The sequence below is a fragment of the Macaca thibetana genome, chromosome 14, assembly GCF_024542745.1.
Source record: "Macaca thibetana thibetana isolate TM-01 chromosome 14, ASM2454274v1, whole genome shotgun sequence".
Lineage (NCBI taxonomy): Eukaryota > Metazoa > Chordata > Mammalia > Primates > Cercopithecidae > Macaca > Macaca thibetana.
The window spans coordinates 108,698,062-108,725,498 of record NC_065591.1 but is presented as its reverse complement, the minus strand read 5'-3'; the positions used below and the strand labels follow the sequence as shown (position 1 = coordinate 108,725,498).

At 39.2% G+C, this 27,437-nt stretch overlaps 4 protein-coding genes across 11 annotated transcripts in view; 2 read left to right on the top strand and 2 right to left on the bottom strand.

Moving 5' to 3' along the window:
- PAFAH1B2 (platelet activating factor acetylhydrolase 1b catalytic subunit 2) overlaps nt 1-27,437 on the bottom strand; it is a 1,197,441-nt gene that overhangs the window by 188,294 nt on the left and 981,710 nt on the right. The gene's annotated exons all lie outside the window — the stretch shown is intronic.
- The window catches only part of BUD13 (BUD13 homolog), a 367,265-nt gene that overhangs the window by 128,583 nt on the left and 211,245 nt on the right, over nt 1-27,437 (top strand). The gene's annotated exons all lie outside the window — the stretch shown is intronic.
- Nucleotides 1-27,437, top strand: part of SIK3 (SIK family kinase 3) — a 304,186-nt gene that overhangs the window by 159,867 nt on the left and 116,882 nt on the right. For 7 of the 8 annotated variants that reach the window (XM_050758978.1, XM_050758980.1, XM_050758977.1 and 4 more), the window contains one exon: nt 26,746-26,862. In XM_050758978.1, coding sequence (XP_050614935.1) covers nt 26,821-26,862 — 42 coding nt within the window. In that variant the 5' untranslated portion in view covers nt 26,746-26,820. Of the gene's footprint in view, nt 1-937; nt 10,339-26,745; nt 26,863-27,437 lie in introns of those variants that run through there. The other variant, XM_050758979.1, reaches the window with a different exon arrangement.
- The window catches only part of TAGLN (transgelin), a 255,403-nt gene that overhangs the window by 222,043 nt on the left and 5,923 nt on the right, over nt 1-27,437 (bottom strand). The gene's annotated exons all lie outside the window — the stretch shown is intronic.

The window sequence follows — 27,437 nt, the reverse complement described above, 5'->3', positions numbered from 1 at the left end:
TTTTTTTTTTTTTTTGAGGTAGAGTCTTGCTGTGTCGTACAGGCTGGAGTGCAGTGGCACGATCCCGGCTCACTGCAACCTCTGCCTCCTGGGTTCAAGTGATTCTCTTGCCTCAGCCTCCCGAGTAGCTGGGATTACAGGCACCCTCCACCATGCCCAGCTAATTTTTGTATTTTTAGTAGAGATGGGTTTTGGCATGTCCAGGCTTGTCTTGAACTCTTGACCTCAAGTGATCCATCCACCTCAGCCTCCCAAAGTGCTGGGATTACAGGCGTGAGCCACCATGCCTGGCCAATCAGTTTTTAATAAATGAAATAAGATGAATGATGAGTAATTCGATTTTGGGAATATAGTAGTTTAGATATTCAGAGAAATCCCTTCTGTTCAGAACTTTTTTTTTTTTTTTTTTTTTGGAGACAGTTTCGCACTGTCGCCCAGACTGGAGTGCAGTGGCATGATCTCAGCTCACTGCCGCCTCTGCCTCCTGGGTTCAAGCGATTCTCCTGCCTCAGCCTCCTGAGTAGCTGGGACTACAGGCACATGCCACCATGCCCAGCTAATTTTTGTATTTTTAGTAGAGATGGTTTTCACCATGTTGGCCTTGATCTCTTGACCTCGTGGTCTGCCCGCCTCGGCCTCCCAAAGTGCTAGGATTACAGGTGTGAGCCAGTTGGAACATTTTTAAATGAGGCTAGGAAAGGTAAAAATGTATGAGCACATATAATATACATAGAACATTCTGGAACTAGTGTAAGAAAAATAATTGAGGCCGGGCGCAGTGGTGCACGCCTGTAATCCCAGCACTTTGGGAGGCCGAGGTGGACAAATCACGAGGTCAGGAGTTCAAGACCAGTCTGGCCAACATGGTGAAACCCTGTCTCCACTAAAAATACAAAAAATTAGCTGGGTTTAGTGGCGGGCGCCTGTAATCTCAGCTACTCGGGAGGCTGAGGCAGGAGAATTGCTTGAACCCGGGAGGTGGAGGCTGCAGTGAACCGAGATCGCACCACTGCACTCCAGCCCTGGTGACAGAGTGAGACTCCATCTGAAAAAGAAAAAAAGCATCATTTCATAAGGCAGAGGAAGCCCTGAAGGTGTTGGTGGTTCTGAGGGTTTCTTATAGGATTAGAGCAAAGTGGAGGGACAAGAGACGAGTAGTACCTAAGCATTGTGGAAGGTCCTGTTGGAGACTGTCCCAGATGGAATTGGGACCCTGGAGGGTGCAAGTCTTCAGTGCATGAGTAGAAAAAAGATGTCCTGCTTACAGAGACTTGCCTCTTACTGTCTTGGATCTGGTTGGAGAGGGGAAAGAAACCTCCCATGTAATTGCCTAAGCAGACGCCCATACTCACAAAGATTTGCAGTCAGATTTTATACTACCTGTGAGGACTGAAAATCTCTAAACTGAAAACTTAGGTGAAAGTATTCCTATTTGGTTATGGTCCCCAGTGTCTGGGAGGATCAAATTCGTATCTCTGTAGAAACACACTTTTAAATTAATTAATTAATTTTAGAGACAGGGTCTTGCTATGTTGCCCAGGCTGGTTGTGAACTCCTAGGCTCAAGCAGTCCTCCTGCCCTGGCCTCCCTAAGTGCTGGGATTACAGGCATGAGCCACCATGCCTGGACAAAACACACTTTATAGTCAGGCCTTAAAGAATTTTAATAGAGGAAGTTGCAAGAAATGTGAGTTTGCAAAAGAAAATAAGCAACTGTGAGTTAGTCAGATGGGGCAGATTCTGTTTTCCAGGTATGGAAACAGTATTTCCTGACTCCTGCTCTTCTAGAACCTTACTATTGTACTATCAAGAAATAGAATCTCTTTCTGTTGAACCTGGGCAGGCCTTTGTGACTGCTTTGACCTGAAGAATACGACAGAAGTGATATTATGTCATTTCTGAGGCTAAGTCATACAAATACCACACATTTATTTATTCTCTTGAGAGAATCATTCTTGGAACCCATCAGCATACTCTGAAGAAGCCCCTGGAGAGATCCCTATGGAAAGGAACTGAGGTCTCAGGCCAGTGGCCCCAGCTAGAAGCTTCCAGCTGACGGCCAGTACTGACTTGCCATTCTTGTAAGTAAGCGATCCTGCAAGTGGATCCTTCAGTTCTCTATCAAGCTGCCCTGGGTGGTGCCGTGTGGAGCAGAGGCAAGCTCTCCTCTCTAAGCCCTGAACAGATTGCTAATTTGTGAGCAAAATAAGTGGTTATTGTTGTTTTGATCCACTAAATTTTCGAGTGGTTTGATATGCATCGATTGACAGGTGACTAAACATCAGTGGTAACCATCAGTCTTACAAAGCCTACAGACGTTTAAAGAAATAAAGGAGGAGGTTAAAAATATGATGAGGAGACTCTTAAAACTGATGAGGAAAATATGGAAGAAGAACTCAGGCTCTGTAGAACTTCTAGAAGTAAAAAACGTTACAGATGCCCCCAGACTTATGATGGTCTGATTTTAATTTTTCTTTCTTTTTTTTTCTTTCTTATTTTTATTTATTTATTTATTTTTTGAGACAGGGTCTTGCTCTGTCACCCAGGTTGGAATGCAATGGCACGATCTCAGCTCACTGCAGCCTCCACCTCCTGGGCTCAAGCGATCCTCCCACCTCAGTCTCCCGAGTACCTGGGACTACAGGCGTGCACCACTATACCCAGCGAGTTTTTTTATTTTTAGTAGAGACGGGGTTTTACCATGTTGCCCAGGCTGTTCTCGGGCTCCTGAGCTCAAGTGATCTGCCCGCCTCGGCCTCCCAAAGTGCTGGAGTTATAGGTATGAACCACCTCACCTGACCTGATTATGGTTTTTCAACTTTACAGTGGTGTGAAAGTGATACTCATTCAGTAGATATTATACTTCAGTATAGTATTCATGAGATATTCAGCACTTTATTGTAAAATAGGCTTTGTGTTAGAATTCAAGCTTGTCCAACCCACCTTGTTTTGTTTTGTTTTGTTTTAGGCTTTTAGCAGCCTGACGCCATGGTTTTTAGTTTCTGTCTCTAGTGATAAGCAGAAAGGAAGGTTGAGGAAGGGGCTTTACTGAACCAACCAGAAACAGGAACTAAGAACCCATGCCTGTGTTCCCTCCCTTGGACACCCCGTAAGATGATTTTGCTCAGTAGTAGGCTAACGTCAGTGTTCCGAGTATATTTAAGGTGGACCAGGCTATGATGTTTGGTAGACTAGGTGTTATTAGATCCATTTTTGACTTAGTAATATTTTCAACTTATGATGGGCTTATAAGGACATAAGCCCCTTGTAAATTGAGGAGCATTTGTAGTTGAAAAATACAATGGAAAGTGGATACAGAGTAGAGTAAATTAATGAACTGAAAAATAGATCTGAAGAAAATTTCCAGAATTTAGTGCAGAGAAAGAAGAGATGGAACATATGAGATATTTAGTGACATAGAGAATGAGATGATAACATCTATCTGATCTAGTGGATCCCAGACTTTTTAAATCTTAGGATCCCTTATGCCTTTTTTTTTTTTTTTTTTTTTTTGAAAATGGAGTCTTGCTCTCTTGGCCAGGCTAGAGTGCAGTGGCACGATCTCAGCTCACTGCAGACTCCACCTCCTGGGTTCAAACAATTCTTCTGCTTCAGCCTCCCGAGTAGCTGGGACTACACGTGCCTGTTACCACACCTGGCTAATTTTTGTGTTTTTAGTAGAGATGAGGTCTTGCCATGTTGGTCAGGCTGATCTTGAACTCCTGACCTCAAGTGATCCGCCCACCTTGGCGCCTCCCAAAGTGCTGGGATTACAGGCATAAGCCACAGCACTCAGCCTGCTGTTAAAAATTATTGAGGACCCAAATTGCTTTTGTTCATGTGAGTTACACTTAATAATTTGGTCACATTTTTGCATATATGTTATAGTTCAATTAAAGTTTACTTTAAGAAAGATAACATCATAGAGTGAGAAGGTGAGCCACAACTTGAGAGATGTACTGGCAAAGATTTGTTAGCCAGAATATAAAAGAACTCCTCAAATTAAAAAAAAATTAGAAAAAATGGAAATAGAAAAGTCATGAAAAAGTTACTTTTACAGGAGTAGAAACAAATGGTCCATGAACATGTAAAAGATCCTCTACCCTTTCAGTAATCAAGAAAATGCAAATTAAAATGCTGAAGAACTGTCTATCTCCTGCTCCCCCCTTTTCTCCCACCAAACAGGGAAAAATAAAAGATGCAGTTACAATTGTTAGAGAGATGATATGAGCAGTAGGAGCAGTCCTACTGTTGGGTACCTCCATTTTCCAAGACAGTTTGGTTTTACCTAGTGATGTCTAGGTATGTCTCCTAGTGAAATTCTTACATGCATGGCTTAAGAGACATATGTAAGAATATTTAAAGTATTATTCATAGTAACTAAAAATCCAAACAACTCAAATGTCTAGCAATTGTAAAGCGTAAATACAGTTGGTATATTTATAAAAGGACATAAAATGAATTAAGTGCCACTACATGCATCTTCATAGAGGAATATTCCAAAATAGCGGGGATCAAAAAAGGCAGTTAGAAATAATAAATATGGGCTGGGTGCAGTGGCACAAGCCTATAATCCCAGCACTTTGGGAGGCTGAGGCAGGAGGATCCTTTGAGCCCAGGAGTTCAAGACCAGCTTGGGCAACATAGCAAGACCATTTCTCTACAACAAATTAAACAAACATTATCTGGGCATAGTGGTGTATACCTGTATTTCTAGCTACTCAGAAGGCTGAGGTGGAAGGATCACTGGAGCCCAGGAGTTTGCAGCTACAGTGAGTTATGCTCGTATCACTCACTCCAGCCTGTGCATCATTGTGAGACTTTGCCTCAAAAAAAAAAAAAAAGTATGATTCTATTTGCATAAAGTTTAGACACAGGCAAATCTAAATAATATGTTATTTGGGGATACGTATCTGGTAGGATTATAAAGAAAAGCCAATGAACAAACTTCAGGATGGTGGTTTTCTTGGAGTGGGATGGTGTGGTGCTGTGGAATGGAAGAGTACGTAGGAACTATGGTTTGAATATGACATATTTTACAATAAAATTTTTTATAAGTGTGTTGTTGAAAGGAACCCTGAGGTGATTCTTTTTCTGAAGAAGACTTTTGGTAATGCAGATAGTAATTCTTAATCTTTTGGCACATGCTCTTGCACATAAGGTTTTACAGAAAATAAATTTTGCATTTTTTTCCAGAATTTCTTTATGTCAACCTTGCTAAATAGAGAGCATGCCTAGGAAGAAGATGAAACTAGGAAAATTCATTCACAAGCTTCAGTTCAGTGGTTGTAGCCTTAGAATGAGAAATTAGGCCTTTTATTCTACCTGCCTTAAAATTGGCTTATTATTGTTAAAAACCAAAGACTGTTTCTTAGTTTGTTTATTTTTATTTTCTGTTTGGGAGCAGAAGCACTCTTTTGCCCCTAGCCCTAGCTTGAATCTGCTGTTTGTTAAATACCTCCATGAATTGCCATCTCTTCCTTTTCCGAAGGAATGTGAAACCCAATAATTACACACAGACCTGACCTACTTTGGAGGAACTAGAGGACAAAAAGAAACCCTAGATTTCTTTGTCCTTTTTTGACTAAAAAGCAGAGATTTTTGGGAGGCGAGGGCCAGAACTTCCTATATCTATTCTTCCTTGAAGAGCCCAACTCACAAAAGAAGTTTCTGGCTGGGCATGATGGCTCATGCTTGTAATCCCAGCACTTTGGGGGGCTGAGGAGGGAGGATACCTTGAGCCCAGGAGTTCAAGACCATTCTGGGTAACATAACGAGACTCTGTCTCTATAAAAAGGAAGGAAGGGAGGGAGGCAGGGAGGAAGAAGAAAGAAGTTTCCCCTTGTGTGTGCTGCTTGTAGGCTAGTGGGCTTGATTCTAGTGAAGCCTTTGCATGTCTGCTGATCTGGAAATATTTGGCCTTTTCCCAAGGCTCTATGGCTCTGGGAAAATAATGATGAAATACCTATTATTTTTTATTTTTAATTGTCTTATGTTATATGTTTGATTTTTGTAAACGCCTCAGTCCTTTTTAAAAAGAAATAGTTGGAATATAAACATATACTCTCATTAATTAATAAATCAGCTAGATGACTAGTCCAAACTGTTATTCCATTATCATTCTCTGCCCTGTAACTTATTTTACTTCTTTCTTAGTTATATTTACCTGTTGTTATTTTGCTAATTTGATAGTTTATTGTCAAAACAATTTTTAATATTTGTCTATTGACTTTTTTTAAAATTGAAAAAATTCTCCTAATCCACAATCAGAAATCTTTTCATTTGATTCATTAACAGTTACTAAAACACCACAACTAGGTTCTGGGTCCTAGGCCCTGTAGGGGTGCTCACACAGCTTTACTAAACACCAGCCTTAGCAGAGGAAGATGACTGTCAATATCTGGAATATCAAGAACTAGAAGAAGCAAGATAATGTGGTCCTAGCATACAGATAAATGGGATAGATTCAAGAATTCAGAAATAAAACCTTTCATTTATAGTCATTTGACTTTTGTTAAGTCTACGGAGATAATTCATTGGAGAAAGAAGAGTCTTTTCATCAAACAGTGGTGAAATAAGTGTATATCCATGTTCAAAAGAAAGAAGTTGGACCTTTGCTTTACACCATACACAGAAATTAACTTCAAATGGACCACAAAACTCTCTAAGAGTTTTCATAGAGTTTTATAGTTTTAGCTCTCACATTTATGAAGAGAAGAAAACATACAAGCAAATCTTTCTGATTTGGAGTTAGGCAGTGGTTTCTTAAATAGACTGCCAAAAGCAGAAGGGACAGAGGGAAAAATAGATAAATGGACTACATCAAAATTAAAAACTTTTGTTCTGCAGACAATACCATCAGAAAAGTGAAGACAACCCACAGAATGGAAGAAAATGTTTGCAAATCGTACATCTGATAAGGGACTTGTATCTGGAACATATAAAAACTCTAATAACTTAACAGTAAAAAGATTAATAATTTAAAATAGAGGAAAGATTTCAGTGTGTAATGCCCCTCAAGATGTATACAGTTGGTCAACAAACACACGGAAAGATTCTCAACATCATTAAGTCATTAGGAAAGTGCAAATAAAATCCACAATGAGATACCACGTATCCACTAAGATGGCTGTAATAAAAAAAGATGGACAATAACAAGTGTTGGTTAGGATATGTGGGAAGTAGAACTTTCTGGCATTGCTGGTGAGAGAGAATATAAAATGATGCAGCAGTTTTGTTATTTCTTCAAAATGTTTAATGTTCCAAAAAATGTTAAATGTGGAATTACCATATAACCCAGCAGTTCCAACTGCTAGGCTTAAACCCAAGATCAGTGAAAACACATTCACATAAAAATGTTATCAATGTTCATGGCAGCATTATTCATAATAGCCAAAAAGCAGAAACAACCAAAATGTCTATCAACTGAAGAATGGATAATTAAAATTAATATATCCATACAATGGAATATTATTTGGCAATAAAAGTAATGAAGTACTGATACATGCTACAAGGTGAATGCCCCTTGAAAACATTATGCCAAGTAAAAGAAGCAAATCACGAAAGGACCACATATTATATGATCTCATTGAGATGAAATATTTAGTATAGGCAAATTTATAGAAAGAAAGTGGATTAGTGGTTGCCTAGGGCTGGTGGAGGGATAGGAGGGGGGGAACGATGAGTGACAGCTAAACAGGTATGAGGTTTCTTTTAGTCGGAACAAAAATATTCAGTTAGATTGTGATGGTTGCACTATCCTGTGAATATACAAAACACACTGAATTTTACACTTTACATTGGTGAATTGCTTGGTGTGTGAATAATATCTCAGTAAAGCTGCTTTTTTTAAAATAAAGAACTAGAAGACAAGAAAAGCAGGGAAATTCTTGCTGAGGAGAAATACTAATATGATTATTTGTCTTGTTAATGAATTTCATGTCCTCGCTCTGGCTAAATAATTTGTGAATTTTTTAAAAAGTCTACTTTCAGAAAGAGTTTCAGGTGTCTTTAACAGATCAGTAGATTAAAACATATTTAAAAGAATTAGGGCCACATAGTGTAGGGAAGAAGAGAGATGGATACTACTTTACCAGAAAACTTAGGCTAACTAGAGCTACCACAGTTCACTTAGCTTTTGCTTTCTGGCAGTACAGGCAAACAAAAAAACATGAATTCCTTAACTAATATTATTAAATAAAAGGAAAAAATCCAATTGAGAAAACCTATTTCCCAGCACCATACTGCACGTCAAAACTTAATAGCCTGTTACTTGATATCAGGTTCACAAAACTATGTCTAAAAGAAAAATTCTTCAATAATAAATTTTTAAAAAAATTCCAAGGCCAGGTACGGTGGCTTATACCTGTAATCCCAGCACTTTGGGAGGCCATGGCAGATCACTTAAAGCCAGGAGTTTGAGTCCAGCCTGGACAATATAACAAGACACTGTCTCTACAAAAACAAACAAACAAACAAACAAACAAACAGAAACCACTATGGGGGCACATCCCTGTAGTCTCAGTCGCTGGGGAGGAGCCCTTGAGGCCAGGAGGTTGAGGCTGTAGTGAACTGTGATCATGCCGCTGCACTCCAGCCTGGGTGACAAAAACCCTGTTTCAAAAAGGGGAGAAAAAGGGGTTCCAAAGTGTTCTTTATATGGAAATCCATTTTGACTCTGGATATAGGTCTAGTGAGTCTAGTGAAAAATGTTGTTTGTTAAGCGTTCTGGTTACTTGAACTGACAGCAGAAAGTTGTTTTTTGTTTGTTTGTTTTGTTTTGTTTTGTTTTGTTTTTGAGATGGAGTCTAAGTCTGTTGCCCAGGCTGGAGTGCAGTGGCGTGATCTTGGCTCACTGCAACCTCGGCTTCCCAGGTTCAAGTGATTCTCCTGCCTCAGCCTCCAGAGTAGCTGGGATTACAGGTGTGCGCCACCACACCTGGCTAATTTTTTGTATCTTTAGTAGAGAGGGGGTTTCACCATCTTGGCCAGGCTGGTCTTGAACTCCTGACCTCGTGATCCATCCGCCTCAGCCTCCCAAAGTGTTGGGATTACAAGCATGAGCCACTGCGCCCGGCCAGAAAGCTGTTGTTTAGTCTGGTATCTCCAACATTAAATAGAAGTTTCCTAACAAAACAATTTAAGACTGAATTTGAATGTAGTGCCAGAAGAGCAGAGCATTCCATTTTGATGTTTGAAATTAACTATTTTAGAATAGCTTTAGATGTATAGAAAAATTGCAGCTATAGTACAGAGGTCCCAAATACCCTACGGTCAGTTTCCTCTATTCTTACTATCTTATAGTAATATGATACATTTGTCATAATTAATAGACCAATATTAGTACATCCTTTTTAACTAAAGTTCGTACTTCACTCAAACTCCCTTAGTTTTTACCAGTGTCCTTTTTCTGTGTCAGGGTCTTGTCCAGGATACCACATGCCATTTAGTCGCCGTGTCTCCTTAGGCTTCTCTTAGCTGTGACAGTTTCTCAGTCTTTTCTTGTTTTTGATGACCTTAATAGTTTTGAGTAGTACTGGTCAGGTATTTTGTAGAATACCCCTCAGTTGGAATTTGTCTGATGTCTTTGCCATGATTAGATTGGGATTACAAGTTTTGAGTGGTAAGATAACCAAGGTAAAGTGCCATTTTCATTACATCGTACCAAGGGCACGTAATATCAACATGACTTATTACTGTTGATGCTAACCTTGATCACCTGGTTCAGCTAACCTTGATCACCTGGTTCAGGTAGTGTTTGTCAAGTTTTTCCACTGTAAAGTTATTTCTCCCCCTGCCCATCCCCTTTCATAATATACTATCTGGAAGGAAGTCATTAGATGCACATGCTTTTGATAGCATTTTGTGCAATCGAAAAAAGTAATTTTGTTTGGTAAACTAAGGAGCCTGACATGTTTACTTTTCCAGTGGAGAGCTTACCTATGTTTACACAGAGTTTGCTGGATTCTCTACAAGTAAGGCTAAAGCAAAACTTTTTTCAAGAAAGAGCTTTAGTTTTGTTCACATGCTTGAACTCTTGCCTGAAACTGCTGTAGTTCTGTACTATAAATTATGGAAGAGATTTCCTTGGCCTAGAATTTCTTGGAGATGAGAGTTGCCTACCTTCTAAAGAACTATGAGCTGTTAGTTTTCTATTACTATGTAGCAACCTGCCACAAATTTAGCAGCTTGAAGCAGCACACATTTACTCTCTTACAGTTTCCATGGGTCTTGAGTCCTGCCTGGCATGGCTTAGCTGAGCCCTCTGCTCAGGGTCTCAGAAGGCTGTACAGTATTAGATGGACTGCATCGTCACCTGGAGGCTTAACTGGGAAAGAAGGTACTTACAAGATCGTTCACATTATTGGTAGAATTGCTTTATAAGTGAGGATCCCAGCGTTTTGCTGGCTGTTGGCTGGAGGTCCTAGAGAGACTGGTCGTAGAGAGACAGCCCACAGTTCTTTGATGCCACCCACAGTTCCTTTTCCTGTGGGCTTCTCTAACATGGCCATTTACTTCATTAAGCTCTCTAGCTCCACTTGGAAGAAAGGGAGGATATTACATAAAGGCATGAATAGGTCTGTCATTATGTGTGTGTGTGAGAATCATTGGGGGCCAGTCATCGTGGGGTCACATATAACATGACTTCTTTTATTTTTATTTTTAATTTTTTGTGGGTACATAGTAGGTGTATATATTTCATAATAGACTTCTGAAGAGAATATTTAATTTTGAGTAGGACTGCATCCAGTAAGTCTGTCTTGATGAAAATTAGTCACAGAGTACATCCCAAATGTTAGTTTAACCTGATAGAGCTGGTTATAGTAAAAAGAATAAACTTACTTTTAAAAATAATTGGTACAAGGTTAAATGAAGATAGGTAAAGATGTTCAATGGAGCATACCAGCTGGGGATGAAGAAAGAAGTTGGAGGATAGGTGAAATACTGTGATATGTTTTCCTAGTTTCAAAATTTTGCTAAAGTCTGATGCTGTCGGTCATCTGTTCTTTTATTAGTCAAATATCTGTGTTTATTTAACAACTAATTACCATAAATTTGAGTTTTGAGAAGCACCAAAACATAATGTAGTGAAGGACTCAGGTTCTTGAACTCGACTGTCTGGCTTCAAATCCTGCCTCTGCCATTCAGTACTGTGTATCCAGGGCACATAAAACTTCACTGGTGTGTTCCTCAGAAACATCTGTAAAATGAGAATAATAGTACCTATTTTGTGTGGGGTAAGAGTTAATGCCTTTAATTATCATTACATTTTTTTCAAGTGTGGTAAAGGTGTCATGGTTATGTTTAGAAAAAGAGAGGGACTCCTGTTTGAGGTATATTGAAGTAGTTACAGATGAAATGACATGGTGATTGAGATTTTGGAGAAACTTGGTAGAGGTATAGATAAACCAATTGACTATAAAGTAATAATTCTTGAAGCTGATTGATGCTTTAATTATTTTTTACTGTCTACTTTTGTTTATATTTGAAAATTTTCATTACAAAAAGTAACAAAAAAATTTAGTGCATTGGCATATATTAGCTGCTCAGTATATTTTACCTATTCTTACTATGCTTATGTTTAATATATTAGAATTAACTAGTCTAAAACGAAAAATATAAAACAAACTAAAATTGACTCTTTGACTTTCTCATTTCTAAGCGCAAAATTTGATCATGGAAACATCGTCAAATTTGGCTGACACTGGATTATGCAACATTTCTTAGACTTGGATTCTTGGTTCTGTGTTCATGTCTTTCTGGTGTGGTTGTAATTTACGGTTTAATTAATTTGACCTACTTGTTGCCCGCTTCACATTCCGTTTAATTTAGTCTGCCATTGTTTGTTCTGTAAGTGGGATGGAAATTAATGTCAATATTATTATTTAGTGTTCCTAGTTTTAGCAGTAGGAAACATTGACTTTACCAATAGTGAAAATATTAGCAAATGCCAAGGCTTTTCTGGGCAAACAGTGGTGTTATGCTTTAGTTTAATGTATTTAATTGAGGAAAGAAACACTTATTCACCAAGGTTATCTCAAATGTGGTAAATGCATTTTTCTGCTTATTATCATATGGTCATACATTGTATAACACTGTAAAACTAGATGACTTAGGGCTAGGCGTGGTGACTCATGCCAGTAACCCCAGTGCTTTGGGAGCCTGAGGTGGGAGGATTGCTTGAGGCCAGGAGTTCCAGATCAGCCTGGGCAAGAGAGCAAGTCCCCTTTTCTTAAAAAAATTAATTTAGCTGGACATGGTAGTACGCGCCTGTAGTCCTAACCACTCAGGAGGCTGAGGCGGAGGATTGCTTGAGGCCAGCAGTTTGAGGTTCCAGTGAGCTATTATCATATCATTGCACTCCAGTGTGGTCAACAAGCAAGACCCTGTCTCTAAAAGAAATAACAAATACAGCCGGGCATGGTGGCTCGTGCCTGTTATCCCAGCACTTTGGGAGGCTGAGGCAGGAGGATTGCCTGAGCCCAGGAGTTTGAGAGCAGCTTGGACTATAGCGAGACCTCATCTTTACAAAAATAAATAAGTAAGTAATAAACAGATAAGAGAAAATAAAAGAATAATAACTAAAACTAAATGGCCTGATTTCTTTAACTATCCAAGATTGAGAGTTATATGACTAGTAGTGATTCTGATTTATGTGAATGAACTCTTAAGAACTTAAATGTCAATTTGAAAACTTAAAAAAGTCAAAACCTGAGTCTCCCAGAGTTTGAATTAGGAATTGGCACAGTGAGAACCTTATCTTGATAACTCTGCTTGCCTGCTTTCTCTCTCTCTCTCTCTCTCTCTCTCTCTCTCACTCAGTCTCTTTCTTTTTTATAGTCAGGGTCTCACTCTGTCACTTAGGCTAGGAGTGTAGTGGATTGATCACAACTCACTGCAGCCATGACCTCCGGAGCTCAAGCAGTTCTTCTTCCCCAGCCTCCCAAAATGCTAGGACTACAGGCACATGTTGACATGCCCGACCAATTAAAAATTTTTTTTTGTAGAGACAGGATTCCACTGTGTTGCCCAGGCTGGTCTGAAGCCCCTGGGCTGAAGCAGTCATCTCACCTTGGCCTCTCAAAGTGCTGATATTGCAGGTGTGAGCCACTGTGCCCAGCCGATACCTCTGCTTTCAAGTCATGTAATAGATGAAAACATTGAGGATTAAAGGGGTAAAGTGATTTTCCCAAGGTCACAAACATATCTTAGAGATACAGCTGGAAATTGAACTCTCAATCTCAGCACCCACTCCGTTCCTCTTTTTGCTGTCACGATGATTTCAAAACTGTTCTGCAGAGCCCTAGGCTTCTAAAAAGTTTTGTCTGTCTCTGAACCCTCTACTCAAGTTTAACCAGGATGGGTACTCTTTTTTCTCTCTTATGTATTAGGGTTTGTATGTGATTTTGTTCAGAGGGAAAAAGTTTCTACTGCTATATATGATCATTTTTATATCCTTCCTGCACACTGAGTTCCTTATTCTGTGCTGTTTTCTACCCAGAAAAGTATATTTGATTCATTGAAAAAAAAATCCCATTTTTTTTTTTACTTAGTTTCAAAAAATGCCAGCTTGATCTCTTAGTTTCAAAAAATGCCAACTTGATCTATCAAGAAACCTGTGACCCAGAGGCCTCAGGAAAATTGCACAAAGACTTTTAAATATGGAGGGATAATTAGTTTTTGTACGACATTATCAATTAACATTTTACTTCCTTCTAGCTCTCTATATTTTCATTTTCTCATCTCATAAATCGCATTCCTTGTGATTTTTTGGTGGGGAGGTGTTACTTATGGTCTCTTATTTTCCTAAAACAGTATTTATGCAAATGTGTCTTTTTTTTTTGTTTTTTTTTTTTTTTTTTTTTTTTTTTGAGACGGAGTCTTGCTCTGCTACCCAGGCTGGAGTGCAGTGGCGCCATTTTGGCTCACTGTGAGCTCCGCCTCCCGGGTTCGCACCATTCTCTTGCCTCGGCCTCTCAAGTAGCTGGTACTACAGGCACCTGCCACCACACCCAGCTACTTTTTTGTATTTTTAGTAGAGATGGGGTTTCACCATGTTAGCCAGGATGGTCTCTATCTCCTGACCTCGTGATCCGACTGCCTCGACCTCCCAAAGTGCTCACAGGCGTGAGCCACCACACCCAGCCATCTGTGTATCTTAAGTGAAACTATTTCTGATACCTGGAGATTCTTTTGGGTCTCATTGGCAATGAATTAGGGATCATGTTAATTGGCTTAAAAGTAGTGTTGTCATTAAGACATAAAAGAGGGGCTAATAGTATAATAGTTTGATTTTACTTAAATTATGGATGTTTTTAATGGTTTTTAAAAACCCTCAATGTTATTAACTATACTCAATACTTTAATGAATTGATACACAGTTACGACAATTTCCTTTACATAAAATCCTTGATTTTACCTTAGCATCTTTTTGAAATTCTACACTTGTACTCTAATGCAAATTTAGGACCATCAGAGAAGGTCAGTATTTAGAATGTCTGTAATCCTGCTGCAGGAATCCCAAACAATCTTGTTCAATGTTAACTCTGTTATATTAAGCATATACTTCATGTAGCTTTCTTTTGACATCTAATGTGGCTATGTCTAACCCATATAATAATTTTATATTTCAGTGGAACATTCTCACTTTTTTCTATGGCAGTGTTGTTTATCAGTTGTCCCCTTACCACCTTTAAAATAAATATCAGAAATCTGGCCGGGCACCGTAGCTCACGCCTGTAATCCCAGCACTTTGGGAGGCGAAGGTGGGTGGATCACGAGATCAGGAGTTTGAGACCAGCCTGGCCAGCATGGTGAAACCCTGTCTCTACTAAAAATACAAAAAATGAGCCAGGCATAGTGGCACACGCCTGTAGTCCCAGCTACTCAGGAGGCTGAGGCAGGAGAATTGCCTGAACCCAGGAGGTGGAGGTTGCAGTGAGCCAAGATGGCGCCACTGTACTTCAGCCTGGGAGACAGAGCAAGACTCCATCTCAAAAAACAAACAGAAAAACAAACAAAAAAAACCCCAGAAATTTAAGAATTAATTAATGTTTACTATTAGACTTCCAGAGATTGATTTAAGTTACTTAAATTACACTATTCATCACATGAAATGCAAACATTCATTAAGGGAATAACATTTGTTTGACTTGAAAATGTGATGATTACTAAATATAAGGAACTCGTTGAAACTGGAATAAATGCAAAAGCTATCACACAAAACATTCCATTTTGAAGGAATCCCAGAGGGGCATTATCTGTCATCTCTGGTAGTGTGCACCTATCCTTAGGAAAACCCCTTGGAAGGTAGTTTGTGCCGTGTTCCTGATGGGCCCGGGGAGGCTGGCTTCTTCCTCCAGGCTGCTCAGGGACGATAGCCTGGTATCATAAACATCCAGACTAGAAATGCATGATTACACAGCAGTGCACCTCTTGACAAACAATGAGCACACTGCTGACATCTGAGGATGCATTACAAGTGAGACTTTCAGAAATAGGAGGATGCAATGCTTTCTGAAAACGGATATTGCTTCCTGTTTTTCTTTAGTTTTCATTGTCAAATAATTGGGAGATGTCAAGAGATGAGGGATTTAGGACAATTTTTCAGCTGTTTTCTGTTTCCTTGGTTCACTCACCTTCTACTTCACACAGACTGTGTTATTAGTCCTTGGGGGCATATTAATGTAATTTAAAACATGAACTGTTGCTGATTTTGTTCAACAGGAACAGCACTACCATTGTAAGGTTAGCAAGATACCCACTATAATAAATCTCCATAGGGGAAGTTTAAGAAAATTATGTTATGCCAGTTGAGTTCAGCTCTCTTTTCAGCTGGAGCTTTAAGTCTTTGAGCGTTCTAGGTTCTACATCTAAATGTGCTTAACAGTGCACAGGCTTCTTGACAAATGCTGTTCTTGGGAAGAGTACAGTCCTGTGAGTCTGTGTTATTTTTACCTGTGAAATGGCATTCCAGGAAAGAGTAGCATGTACTCATTAAGGAAATTCATCTCGAGGCGGGCGCGGTGGCTCAAGCCTGTAATCCCAGCACTTTGGGAGGCTGAGACGGGCGGATCACGAGGTCAGGAGATCAAGACCATCCTGGCTAACACGGTGAAACCCCCTCTCTACTAAAAAAATACAAAAAAACTAGCCGGGCGAGGTGGCAGGCGCCTGTAGTCCCAGCTACTCGGGAGGCTGAGGCAGGAGAATGGTGTGAACCCGGGAGGCGGAGCTTGCATTGAGCTGAGATCCGGCCACTGCACTCCAGCCTGGGCCACACAGCGAGACTCCGTCTCAAAAAAAAAAAAAAAAAAAAAAAAATTCATCTTGAAATTTATTCAGCTTTTTGTCTCCTTACAACCTCTTATTTAGGCCATATTGTCAGGTTATTTCCTCCTGTCTTTCTGTCCTGGGACTAAAATTTCTTTTCTTCTTTTCTTTTTCTTATTTTTTTTTTTGAGACAGAGTCTCGCTCTGTCACCCAGGCTGGAGTGCAGTGGCACTATCTTGGCTCACTGCAACCTCCACCTTCCTGGTTCAAGCAATTCTCCTGCCTCAGCCTCCCAAGCAGCTGGGACTACAGGCCCACACCACCACGCTTGGCTAATTTTGTGTGTGTGTGTGTTTTTAGTAGAGACGGGGTTTCACCATATTGGCCAGACTGATCTCGAACTCCTGACCCCAGGCAATCCACCCACCTCAGCCTCCGAAAGTGCAAAATTTCATTTTTTATAGTTTAATTTCCCACCATAACTTTTACATTTTTCTTTGTAAATAACTACTTCTTTTTTTAAATTTCAAAACATTTCTGTAACAGTTACAGGTTGAACACCCCTAATTCAAAAATAAAAAATGTCCCCAAATCTGAAACTCTTTGAGTGCCGACATGACACCATGTGGAAAATTCTGTGCATAAGCACTTAATACAAACTTTTAAAAAATGCACAAGATTATTTAAAATATTGTGTAAAATTACCTTCAAGCTATGTGTATAAGGTGTATATGAAACATAATGTTTTGGATAAGGGATATTCAACCTGTATTGTTATTCTTACTATTTTTATAGTTTTATTTTTTGAAACAGGGTCTCCCTCTTGCCCAGGCTGGAGTACAGTGGCATGATCACAGCCCACTGTAGCCTTGATCTCTTGGACTCAAACCATCTTCCCTCCTCAGTCTCCTGAGCACTAGGACTACCGGCATATGCCATCATGGCTGGATACTTTAAAAAAAATTTTTGTAGAGATGGGGGTCTTGCTGTGTTGCACAGGCTTGTCTCAAACTCCTGGGATTACAGCATGAGCCACCGGGCCTGGCCTATTTTGTCATTATATCACTTTCTTAGATAATGTTCTTTGGTTGCCACTTTATTTTTTTTTTTTTTGAGACGGAGTCTGGCTCTGTGGCCCAGGCTGGAGTGCAGTGGCCGGACCTCAGTTCACTGCAAGCTCCGCCTCCCGGGTTTACGCCATTCTCCTGCCTCAGCCTCCCGAGTAGCTGGGACAACAGGCGCCGGCCACCTCGCCCGGCTAGTTTTTTTGTATTTTTTAGTAGAGACGGGGTTTCACCGTATTAGCCAGGATAGTCTCGATCTCCTGACCTCGTGATCCGCCCGTCTCGGCCTCCCAAAGTGCTGGGATTACAGGCTTGAGCCACCGTGCCTGGCCTGGTTGCCACTTTAAACTATTAGAACTGCCTTGTTAAACCATTTAGCTTTTGCCCTTTTCTTCCCCATATCCCTAATAGTTTTCTGCCCAATCCTTTCTCTCTATTGACAGCGTTTCCTGTTTGTCCTAAATTCTCTTTCTGCCCGTCGTCTTCTTTCCTGCTCTTCCCTCTTTTTTTTTTTTTTTTGAGACGGAGTCTTGCTCTGTCGCCCAGGCTGGAATGTAGTGGTGTAATCTCGGCTCACTGCAACCTCCACTTCCCAGGTTCAAGCGATTCTCCTGCCTCAGCCTCCCAAGTAGCTGGGACTACAGGCATGCACCACCATGCCTGGCATATATATATATATATATATATATATATATATATATATATATATAGTAGGAATGGCTTTTTTCCAATATTAGACAGGCTGGTCTTGAACTCCTGACTTCAAGTGATCTGCCCCCTTCAGCCTCCCAAAGTGCTAGGATTACAGGTGTGCACCTGCACCTGACCTCTTCCGTCTCATTTTTTAGGGCTTTGAGGCATCCTTTTCAACAGCTCCTTAGCCTTCAAATTAAGCCATCAATCCCATTCTGAGTATCTCCCTCTTAAACTTGTGCAATTTGGTCAATCTGAAATAAACACTTGAGACTAGAAAATTGAATACCTATATTTTGTAAATAATCCTGACTGGGCTTCATTTTTATTGTCAACTCTGTCTTTTCCTCCACTCTTTAAAAAAAATTTTTGTTGTTGTTGAATACATTTAAGGGATAAACCTGTAGGACAAGAGTTGATTTAACTATAAAACATTGTTGGCACTTTGCAACGATAAGTATCATGTCAGTATGTCTGAGAGAGTTGCTCATAATATTGGAGACACCCATAGGCCTCTGTTTTCTGAGAGGGTGAATGTCAACCATATGGGAATTACTGGAACTGAGAAATCATTTTCTTTTTGTCTTTAAAAATTTCTCTTCTATGTCTTGAATTTCAAGTAATCATAGAAAACTTGCTTTGCTTCAGATACCATTTACTAATTTTGCACAGTATGCCATTTTCCAACTTATTTTCCCACTTTTAGTAAACTTTCCATTCTCTATCCAGACATTGGAAATGCATGAACTGTTTTACAGTCACCATTCAGTACAGCCTAGAGGGCAGAGAAATAAAAGTTCAACCGCTCACCTAAAAAGCACTATACATTTATTATTATTATTATTATTATTATTATTATTATTATTATTAAGATGGAGTTTCGCTCTTGTTGCCCAGGCTGGAGTGCGGCTGCGTGATCTAGGCTCACTGCAACCTCTGCCTCCTGGGTTCAAGCGATTCTCCCTGCCTCAGCCTCCCAAGTAGCTGAGATTACAGGTGCCCACTACCACGCCTGGCTAATTTTTGTATTTTTAGTAGAGGCGGGATTTCACCATATTGGCCAGGCTGGTCTCAAGCTCCTGACCTCAAGTGATCTGCCCACCTCGGCCTCCCAAAGTGCTGGGATTACAGGCATGAGCCACCGTGCCCAGCCCGCTATACATTTTAAAGTATAGTTGTTAACTACTTTCTGTGGAGTTATTGAAAGCTGCCTGACCCTTATCTTTGCTGGCCATGTTGAGTCCTTTTGTCTCAAGTTGGCTAGCATCCTTGCATCCCTGCCATTCCTTAGTCTTGACAGCTGCATATTTTCCCAGAAATAGTTGTGATTGGTGTGTATGATGAATAGACTAACCTGTTCTTTTCAAATATATGTCCCTGTTTTGCCGCTTAGTTCTTGATTTGACTAATTGTTTCAAGCTGAAATATAGACTTCAATTAAAAAATTGGAAGCCAGGTGTGGTGGCTCTTGCCTGTAACCCCAGAACTTTCGGAGGCTGAGGTGGGAGGATCCATTGAGACCACCCTGGGCAACATAGTGAGACCTCGTCACTACAGAAAATTTAAAAAAATATATTATCCAGGTGTGATAGTGTGTCCCTGTAGTCCCAGCTACTCAGAAGGCTGAGGTGAGAGGATAGCTTCAGCCCAGAAGGTTGAGGCTGCAGCAAGCTATGGTCATGTCACTGCACTCCAGCCTGGGCAATGGTACAGATGTTAGGATCTTCCCAAGAATGTGGCCAGCCTACATCCTGACCTTGATCATGTGGCACGTTATTAATCATGGCCATTTAATGTGTAACAGGTTGCATTCAAGAGTCTAGCTTGTGTTGGTTTGGGGTTCTTTTAGATTTGTTTTCTGATGACAATTGTATTTTTTAGTAAATTTTAAATGAAAATGTTTTTTCATTAAGACTGATTCCAAAGGTACTTAAGTTCCTTTCTAGCCAGCCATTCGTGGCTGGGTCCTGTGAAAGCATTATGCCCTATAGAAAAAGAAAATTGAGTGACTGTTTTCTCAGTTCTCCCAAACACGGTACTATTCTAGATGCATTGAAGAGAATTCATTTCATTACATACAGTGATGCTTTAAGGGCAGTTGTTCTCAGAGTTTGATTCAGGGACCCCATAGTCTCCAATACTGTTTCAGTGGGTCCCCTAGGTCAAAACCTTTTTTATAAAAATGCCACAACATTATTTTCACTTTTCATTCATACTTTCTCACAATTATAAAATAGAGATTTCTAGAGACTATGCTGTGTGTGATGCTGCAGTTACTCTGATGACCAAGGAGATGTGTGGTTGTATACACTTGTCTCTTAAATTTTTGTCTTAATTTCTGATTTGTAATTTGATTTCTAAACAGATGTTGAAAGATATTACTCACATAATCAAAACTTCTTTGAAGGTTCTCCTAACTTTTAAGAGAAGGAGTCCTGAGACCAAACAGTTTGGGAACTGCTGTCTTAAGGCTGCAAGACTTAATTCTCTGAAAGAAACCCTCCTGGGAATGGCTGCACACAAGGGCAGTGTAGTAAACCAGTCAGTTGCTCAAAAGACATTTTAAAAATTGAATTAAATTGAGCTCCTAGAATATAACTTTTGAGACCTTGTTTGAGATTTTCTCCCAAGGCAGTGTTTTGAGCATTGAGAGCCTTGTAACTTGGGCCAAGTTTCTGTGAGATAGATAGTTGGCAATTCTCAATATCAAGTCAATGATTTCAGAAGTCATTTTCAAGGAATACCTCCTTTAACTGGTAGATTAATTATGTAGCTTATTGGCATTATCTAGATCAGTGCCATCCAATAGAAAGAGGGCCACGTGTATTATTTATAATTTTTAAATAATCATATTAAAAAGGTAAAAAGGTGAAATTAGTTTTAATATCTTTTGTTTAGCCTAGTATATCTAAAATATTATAATTTCTACATGTAATCAATATAAAAATGTATCAGGGAGATAGTTTAATTCTTTTTTATATTACTATCTTTGAAATCTGGTATATATTTTACATTTATAGCACATCAGTCTGGATAGTTACATGTGACTGGTACCTACTGTATTACCCTTTACAGATCTAGACCATAAAATAGTTGCAGAGCTGAGCTGAGAATGTTCTAGAGTAGATAAGCATTGTCATAAAAACAGAGAATAAAAATTTTGCTACAGAAGTTAGTATAAAAACATAACCCCACTGAAAAAAGCTTACAATGATGAAATGTTTGATGTCTGCCTAAATTTTAAAGACATTTCTAAGAGAAATAGAGCTCTTTCCTTAAATTAAAAAAAATAAGCTTTTCTTCAAACTATAATATTTTCTCTTTCCTTCTAAAAAGCATACAGTCTGCTCACTATATTCTTTGAGGTTACTGTCTGTTCATCTGCATACCAGTGCAAGGCGATGCTGTTTCTCATTTGGGAAGAATTTGAGCCCTTGTGATCTTTGCATTTCCCTCCTAAGTAGTCCTTTCTTGAACTGTCCATTTGTCCTGGCATATCCCTGAATCCCTACTATCTACTATAGGGCATTTATTTCTGATGGGGAAGCGTGGTTTGTTTTGATCTTAATGCTGAACTTTCCCTTAGTTCATTGTATTTTACTCTGTTGCCTTATCTTGCTTGCAAATATGGTGTCAGAATATGCAAGTGAATTATTGCCTGTTGTGAAGAAACCACTATTTTTTTCAGCTTCATTCACTATGAACATTATTGTGCTTACAAAAATGAGTTGACTTAAAAAGAACTGTGTTTTTTAGAGGTGAGAACTAAAAGGGGGAAATAGTAATTTTTCCTCTTATAGAATGAATAATAAAGAACTATGACTTTAAATTTGGCATGATCTAAATTTAATTTTTTTCCTACCACATGCCAATTGAAAAAGAAGAATTTGTTGAATGGGAATGTCTTGAGTAGGGAAATTAAGGACTCTCACAATCTGTATCTCTTTAGTAGCATAGTTGACACAGTGTGATGTTTAATTAGTATTAGAATGTCAATTTACAAAATCATGCTCTTTGGAAGATAAAAGAATTCTGTGTAGAACAGGCAAACTGAGGAAATACATGGTCTCTTGGTAACATGTTGGAAGTTTTCTTCTTTATTTGTTATAATTTTCATATGTAAGTACAATTAGGAGATTTATAGATTTTCAACCCCAATATAAAAACATTCTTTGAGAGTTTATCTTTTCTTTCCCTACTGATTTTTCTTTGTTGTGGACACATTCAATTTTTCAAGCAACTAGTGTGTACTTTACACCAAAACCTTTATTATATAGCCTTCAGTAATCTGTAGCTGTAAAACTCATACTCATTTATCTGTTTAGGTACTCTCAAAATAATCATACCTGTGTGCCAGCCACCTGCTATCTGACTTGGCAGTTTCTCTGTTCCAACTTTATTTTTCTGCTTTTTAGAAAACTCCCACTTTCCAGTTTGCAGCTAAGGTAGGAGCTGAGTTCCTTTCTCTGTTAAGTGGTCTTATCAGGCAGTTATGCCATTGCCAAGCAGCAATAAGTTCCCTCCTCCCAGGTGTTAGCTAGTAGGTAGGGTTGGCAAGGGGAGCCTGGCCTGCTGTGAAGAAGTAGACCCCTGTCTCTCTGGCACAGCCCTCAGGGTCAGGTCTTACTGTGGATTCCATCCTATGGCTCACTGTGACTTTCCTGAATGGAATGCGTTTGTTTTTTTTTCCAGCTCTGTTCTTTCCATGTTCTTCCCACATCAGCTGGCGGCAGTCAGTTGGTTCTGAATGCTGCCCACAAATTGTTAGCTGTTTTGCTTCTTGGTCCCTCAATTTGCCCCTTGAATAAGGAATTGATGTGTTTCAGATCCAGGATTATGTTGCTTAGTGAAGCAAATCTAATCCTTGCCAAGGAATGCCTGAAGTTGAAGGCTTAATTCCAGAAGAAAATAAAATAACAACAGCAGTACCTGTAATTAACATATATTGCCTGTTTACTGTGCCAGGCATTATATTACTCAGGTCGCATGTATTAGCTTTGTTAATCCCCAACATCCCTTTAAAGTAGGTTCCATTGTTGCCCACATTTTACAGATAGGGAGCCATTGAAAAATTAAATAACCTGTTCTAGGTAATATATTAAGGGATAGTTCCAAGATTTTCAATCTAAGTAGCCTGACTTCAGAGTCCTTGCTTTCGACACTATATTCAACTGCTAGGTAAAGCTTCACTTTTTTTTTTTTTGTTTTGTTTTGTTTTGTTTTTGTTTTGGAGAAAGGGTCTCATTCCGTTGCACAGACTGCAGTGCAGTGGCATGATCATGGCTCACTTCACCCTTGCTAGGCTCAAGTGATCGCCTAGGCTCATGCAATCCTTCTGTCTCAGCCTCCTGAATAACTGGGACTACAGGCACACACTACCACACCTGGCTAATTTTTTTATTTTTTGTAGAGATGAGGTCTCACTTTGTTGCCCAGACTGGTCTTGAACTCGTGGCCTCAATCCATCCTCCTGCTTCGAACTCCCAAAGTGCTGGAATTACAGGCGTGAGTCACCGTGCCTGGCCCAAAGCTTCATTTTTCAATGTCTTCTGGAATCTGAACTCTCACTGAAAAGTAGACAGGATTTTGATGTTCTAATCTATTAAAACTTCTTTGTACGTGCCTTCTAAGAACAGATTATATTCAATGCAATTTTTCCTGAAAAGATGAAATACATTTCTTTTTAAAATTCATGTATATATGTATTATTTATTTATTACTGTACATATTTATGGGGTACATTTGATATTTTGCTACATGGATACAACATGTAATGATCAAATCAGGGTAATTAGGATATCCATTACCCCAAACATTTATCATTTCTTTGTGTTGGTAACATTTCAAATCTCCTTCAGCCATTTGGAAATATGTGATAAATTATGGTTAATTATAGCCAACAAAAGGCATTATTGTGAGTACAGATATTTCTTGACTTATGATGGGTTATGTCCCAGTAAACCCATTGTAAGTTGAAAATATGGTAAGTCAGAAATGCATTTAATTCACTCTATTGTTATTTACCCACATGATTGTGTGGCTGACTGGGAGCCACACAATCTCTGTTTACCATTATGAAGGTCCTATTGCTTCAGAATACAAATGAAATTTAGACTAAGTGCCTTGTGAATCAGGGAGGCCCCGCTATATAACTCCCTGTGATCCAGTACTCTCTTGGAGGTGAAAGACTGCAAAAATTTTGTAAGTTAACCTTGAAGGCCACTCGCCTTTCCCCAGTTACGTTGTACATGCCATCAATTAGTAGGGGGTGGGCAGAGGTGGAAGATTTCAGGCACAGACCTTAGACAGTTGATGCCCTCTGTTATTAAGATAAATAAGTCCTGGCAGTTCTTCCCACCTTTTGCACATCATGGCATGCACAGAAAGTTGAGATTGGAGGTGATCCATTTTCGCTTGTAACCCATTTCCAACGCACCTGTTCGGAAGTTCTTTTTTTTTCTTTTGAGACAAGGTCTCATTCCGTTGCTGGCACGATCATAGTTCACTGCAACTTCAGCTCCCGGGATCAAACTGTCCTTCCACCTCAGCCTCCTGAGTAGCTAGGACTATAGACACATGCTACCATGCTCGGCTAATTTTTTAAAAAAATTTTTAGTAGGGATGGGGTTTCACCGTGTTGCCCATGCTGGTCTTGAACTCCTGGACTCAAATCAGTCTGCCCGTCTTGGCCTCCCAAAGTGCTGGGATTACAGCTGTTTGGCACCTCTGCTATGGGGATATGTCTGCAAGTTTCTAAGCTTGTTATATTTATGAAAGCATTCTGTACACTACAAGTGCCCTTCACATGTAAGATTTTATTAATAATGACTACTAAGACCCAGCTATTTGTTCTGGGAAGAGACATTGTGTACCATGATTTTTTGTTTCGTTTTGTTTTGTTTTGGGAGCTGTCCTGAGAGAAGCAGGAGATGCTAGACCAGTTGTGGCATTAAGGTCTTGTATGTGATCGGGTGCAGTAATGAGGAGAAGTAGAAATGGAGGTGGTCAAGGGTTATATGGTCCAAGACTTATAGGAGACCAGGCAGCTGGTGAGATCCTCATTAAATTTTCTACCTTCTTCTCTGCCTATCCCAGTTCTCTCTGTAGTGAAATTCTGCTTTCTTTGTGAAGTCTTTCCCAGACTTTTTCGACCTTTTCTCCTATAGGTGAAGGTCATTCACCATCCTCTGTTCTGTTATTGTATCTGGTGCATAGCTCCATTGATTGTACTACCAATGCTGCATTGTTTTCAGTTCCACATATCTTTTTTCCCTTTTAGACTGTGATCTCCTTGAAGTTTAGGCTATGTCTGATTAATCCTTATAGCTCCAGTCACACCCAGCTGGTTTCATCACACTCCCTCTTTAGGCATGGCTTGAATGCTGTTTAAGTACAGCTGAAATTTATCTCCCTGTGCCATTCTCCCATGGGTCCTCATTTTAACACGTGAAGCAACTTCAAATAAAGTTACTTTTATGCCAGTCATTTATACATCTGAATAATCTGCCACGTATGGCTCCAAACAGTCTTTATTTCTCTGAGCTAAACATTTTTACTTTTGAAATTTTGTTTTCCTTTTTTTTTCCCCTCAGTAAGTACTGTATATGTTCCCTTTACCTCTCTGGTGCATAGAATCTTAGAATGTTAAGATTTGGAGAGGACTAGAGTTTGACTAGTCTGGGCTCTTCATCTAACCAGTATTGCTTCCATACTGATTAGGTAATTGAAACTGAGATATGGACATATTTTGGAGCAACATAAATATTTTAAGTATTTCATGGAGGAAGTTTAGATTTCGTAGATTTTTAAAAGTCCTTCGTCTTTCATTCTGCATTAAAATGTTTTTGCTGATGAGTATCTTATTAAAAGGGGGCACATTGGAAAGGTATGTTTTATGACGCAGTGCATGTATGCTAAAGAAAGATCTTCAGATTCTTATAACATTATTATTACCAATTTGATTCTAAAGCCAAGCTACCTAGGCCTCAATCCTGCATCTGCCACATACTAGGTATAAATTACTTACTCTTGGGTTAATTACTTAATCTCTGTGCCTCAGTTTCTGTATTTCTAAAACAAGGTTAATGATGATGTGGGTGTTAGGAGGTTTAAATGAGTTAGTACTTGCATAGCACTAAGAATTATGCCTGGCCCATAGTAAACATTTCCTATATAGTAGCCACTGCTACTGCTGCTGCCACCACCATCACTGCTACTATTATTATTGTTATTGAGTTCTACAAGCACCGGTTGAGACATGAAAAGCCCCTGTGAAAGTTCTCATAGAACCTTAGTAAGACACCATGTACTTAAGATATAAGCGTCTTGCCTTTTTAAAAATTTCTTTTATTTTAAAGCTTCTTGCCTTAATGAGAGGCCCTACACACCACTCAGCACTGAAACATGATTTGACCCAGACCATAACCACATCTGTGGAGTAATGAAGTATTTTGTCATAGGATTTTACCATATAAGCAATTTAAGAAATGGCAGACGACCCATTAGCTTTTGGAGTCTGTTCCTTTGAGCCAACTTGCTAGGAATCCATTTCCTATCTTCTTAAAAAGAGTAAATTAATTTTCCTCACTGACATGCTGTAAACAAAATACTGGCAGCTTATATTTTATGGAACATAATGTTTTAAAGTGAACCTAATTTTTCTTAGTAAACTGCTTTTAATAATGCATCAGAGTAAATTTTTTCCCTCTGTTGTCAGGTTGCTATCAAGATCATAGATAAGACCCAGCTCGATGAAGAAAACTTGAAGAAGATTTTCCGGGAAGTTCAAATTATGAAGATGCTTTGCCACCCCCATATCATCAGGCTCTATCAGGTAGGATCATTAGTATATAGCAGATAGCTGCAAAGAACCCAGAATATTGTATGTATGGCTCCCTTTGAAGAAATGTCGGTGGGTGAACATGTGTGACTTTTTTTGTTTCTATGTTAATCCTACTGTCTTTCCTACCCTTCTGTTTACCCACTCAGCGCTTAGTATCCTCAAGTTTCCCCTGGCCATTTACTAGTAAGTTTTCCTTACCCAGGTAGGTCTTTTTAATTCATTCTTTAAAATTCGATACCATTCTTAGCAAGAACTGCACAAAAGATTATTTCAGAAGATGATGAGAATTTATTTTATTTAGTTCAGAATTCTAAAACAGGATGGAAAGTCCAAAAAGAAGAGAATTTAGAGAGGTGAAAATTTAGAGATGAATATAAGGGTTTTTTTTAACAGCATTATTTGAATACTAGTTTCTGTGATCATGTTGTAAATTGTTATGGCAAAGGATTGCTTCCTGCATCAATCAAAACCTACCTCTTTTCTATTCTAATAGGATCCTAGACTTAGTTTTCCAAGGTGGTAATTATTTTGATAATCAAGAGACCAGATCAAGAGACCAGATCTGT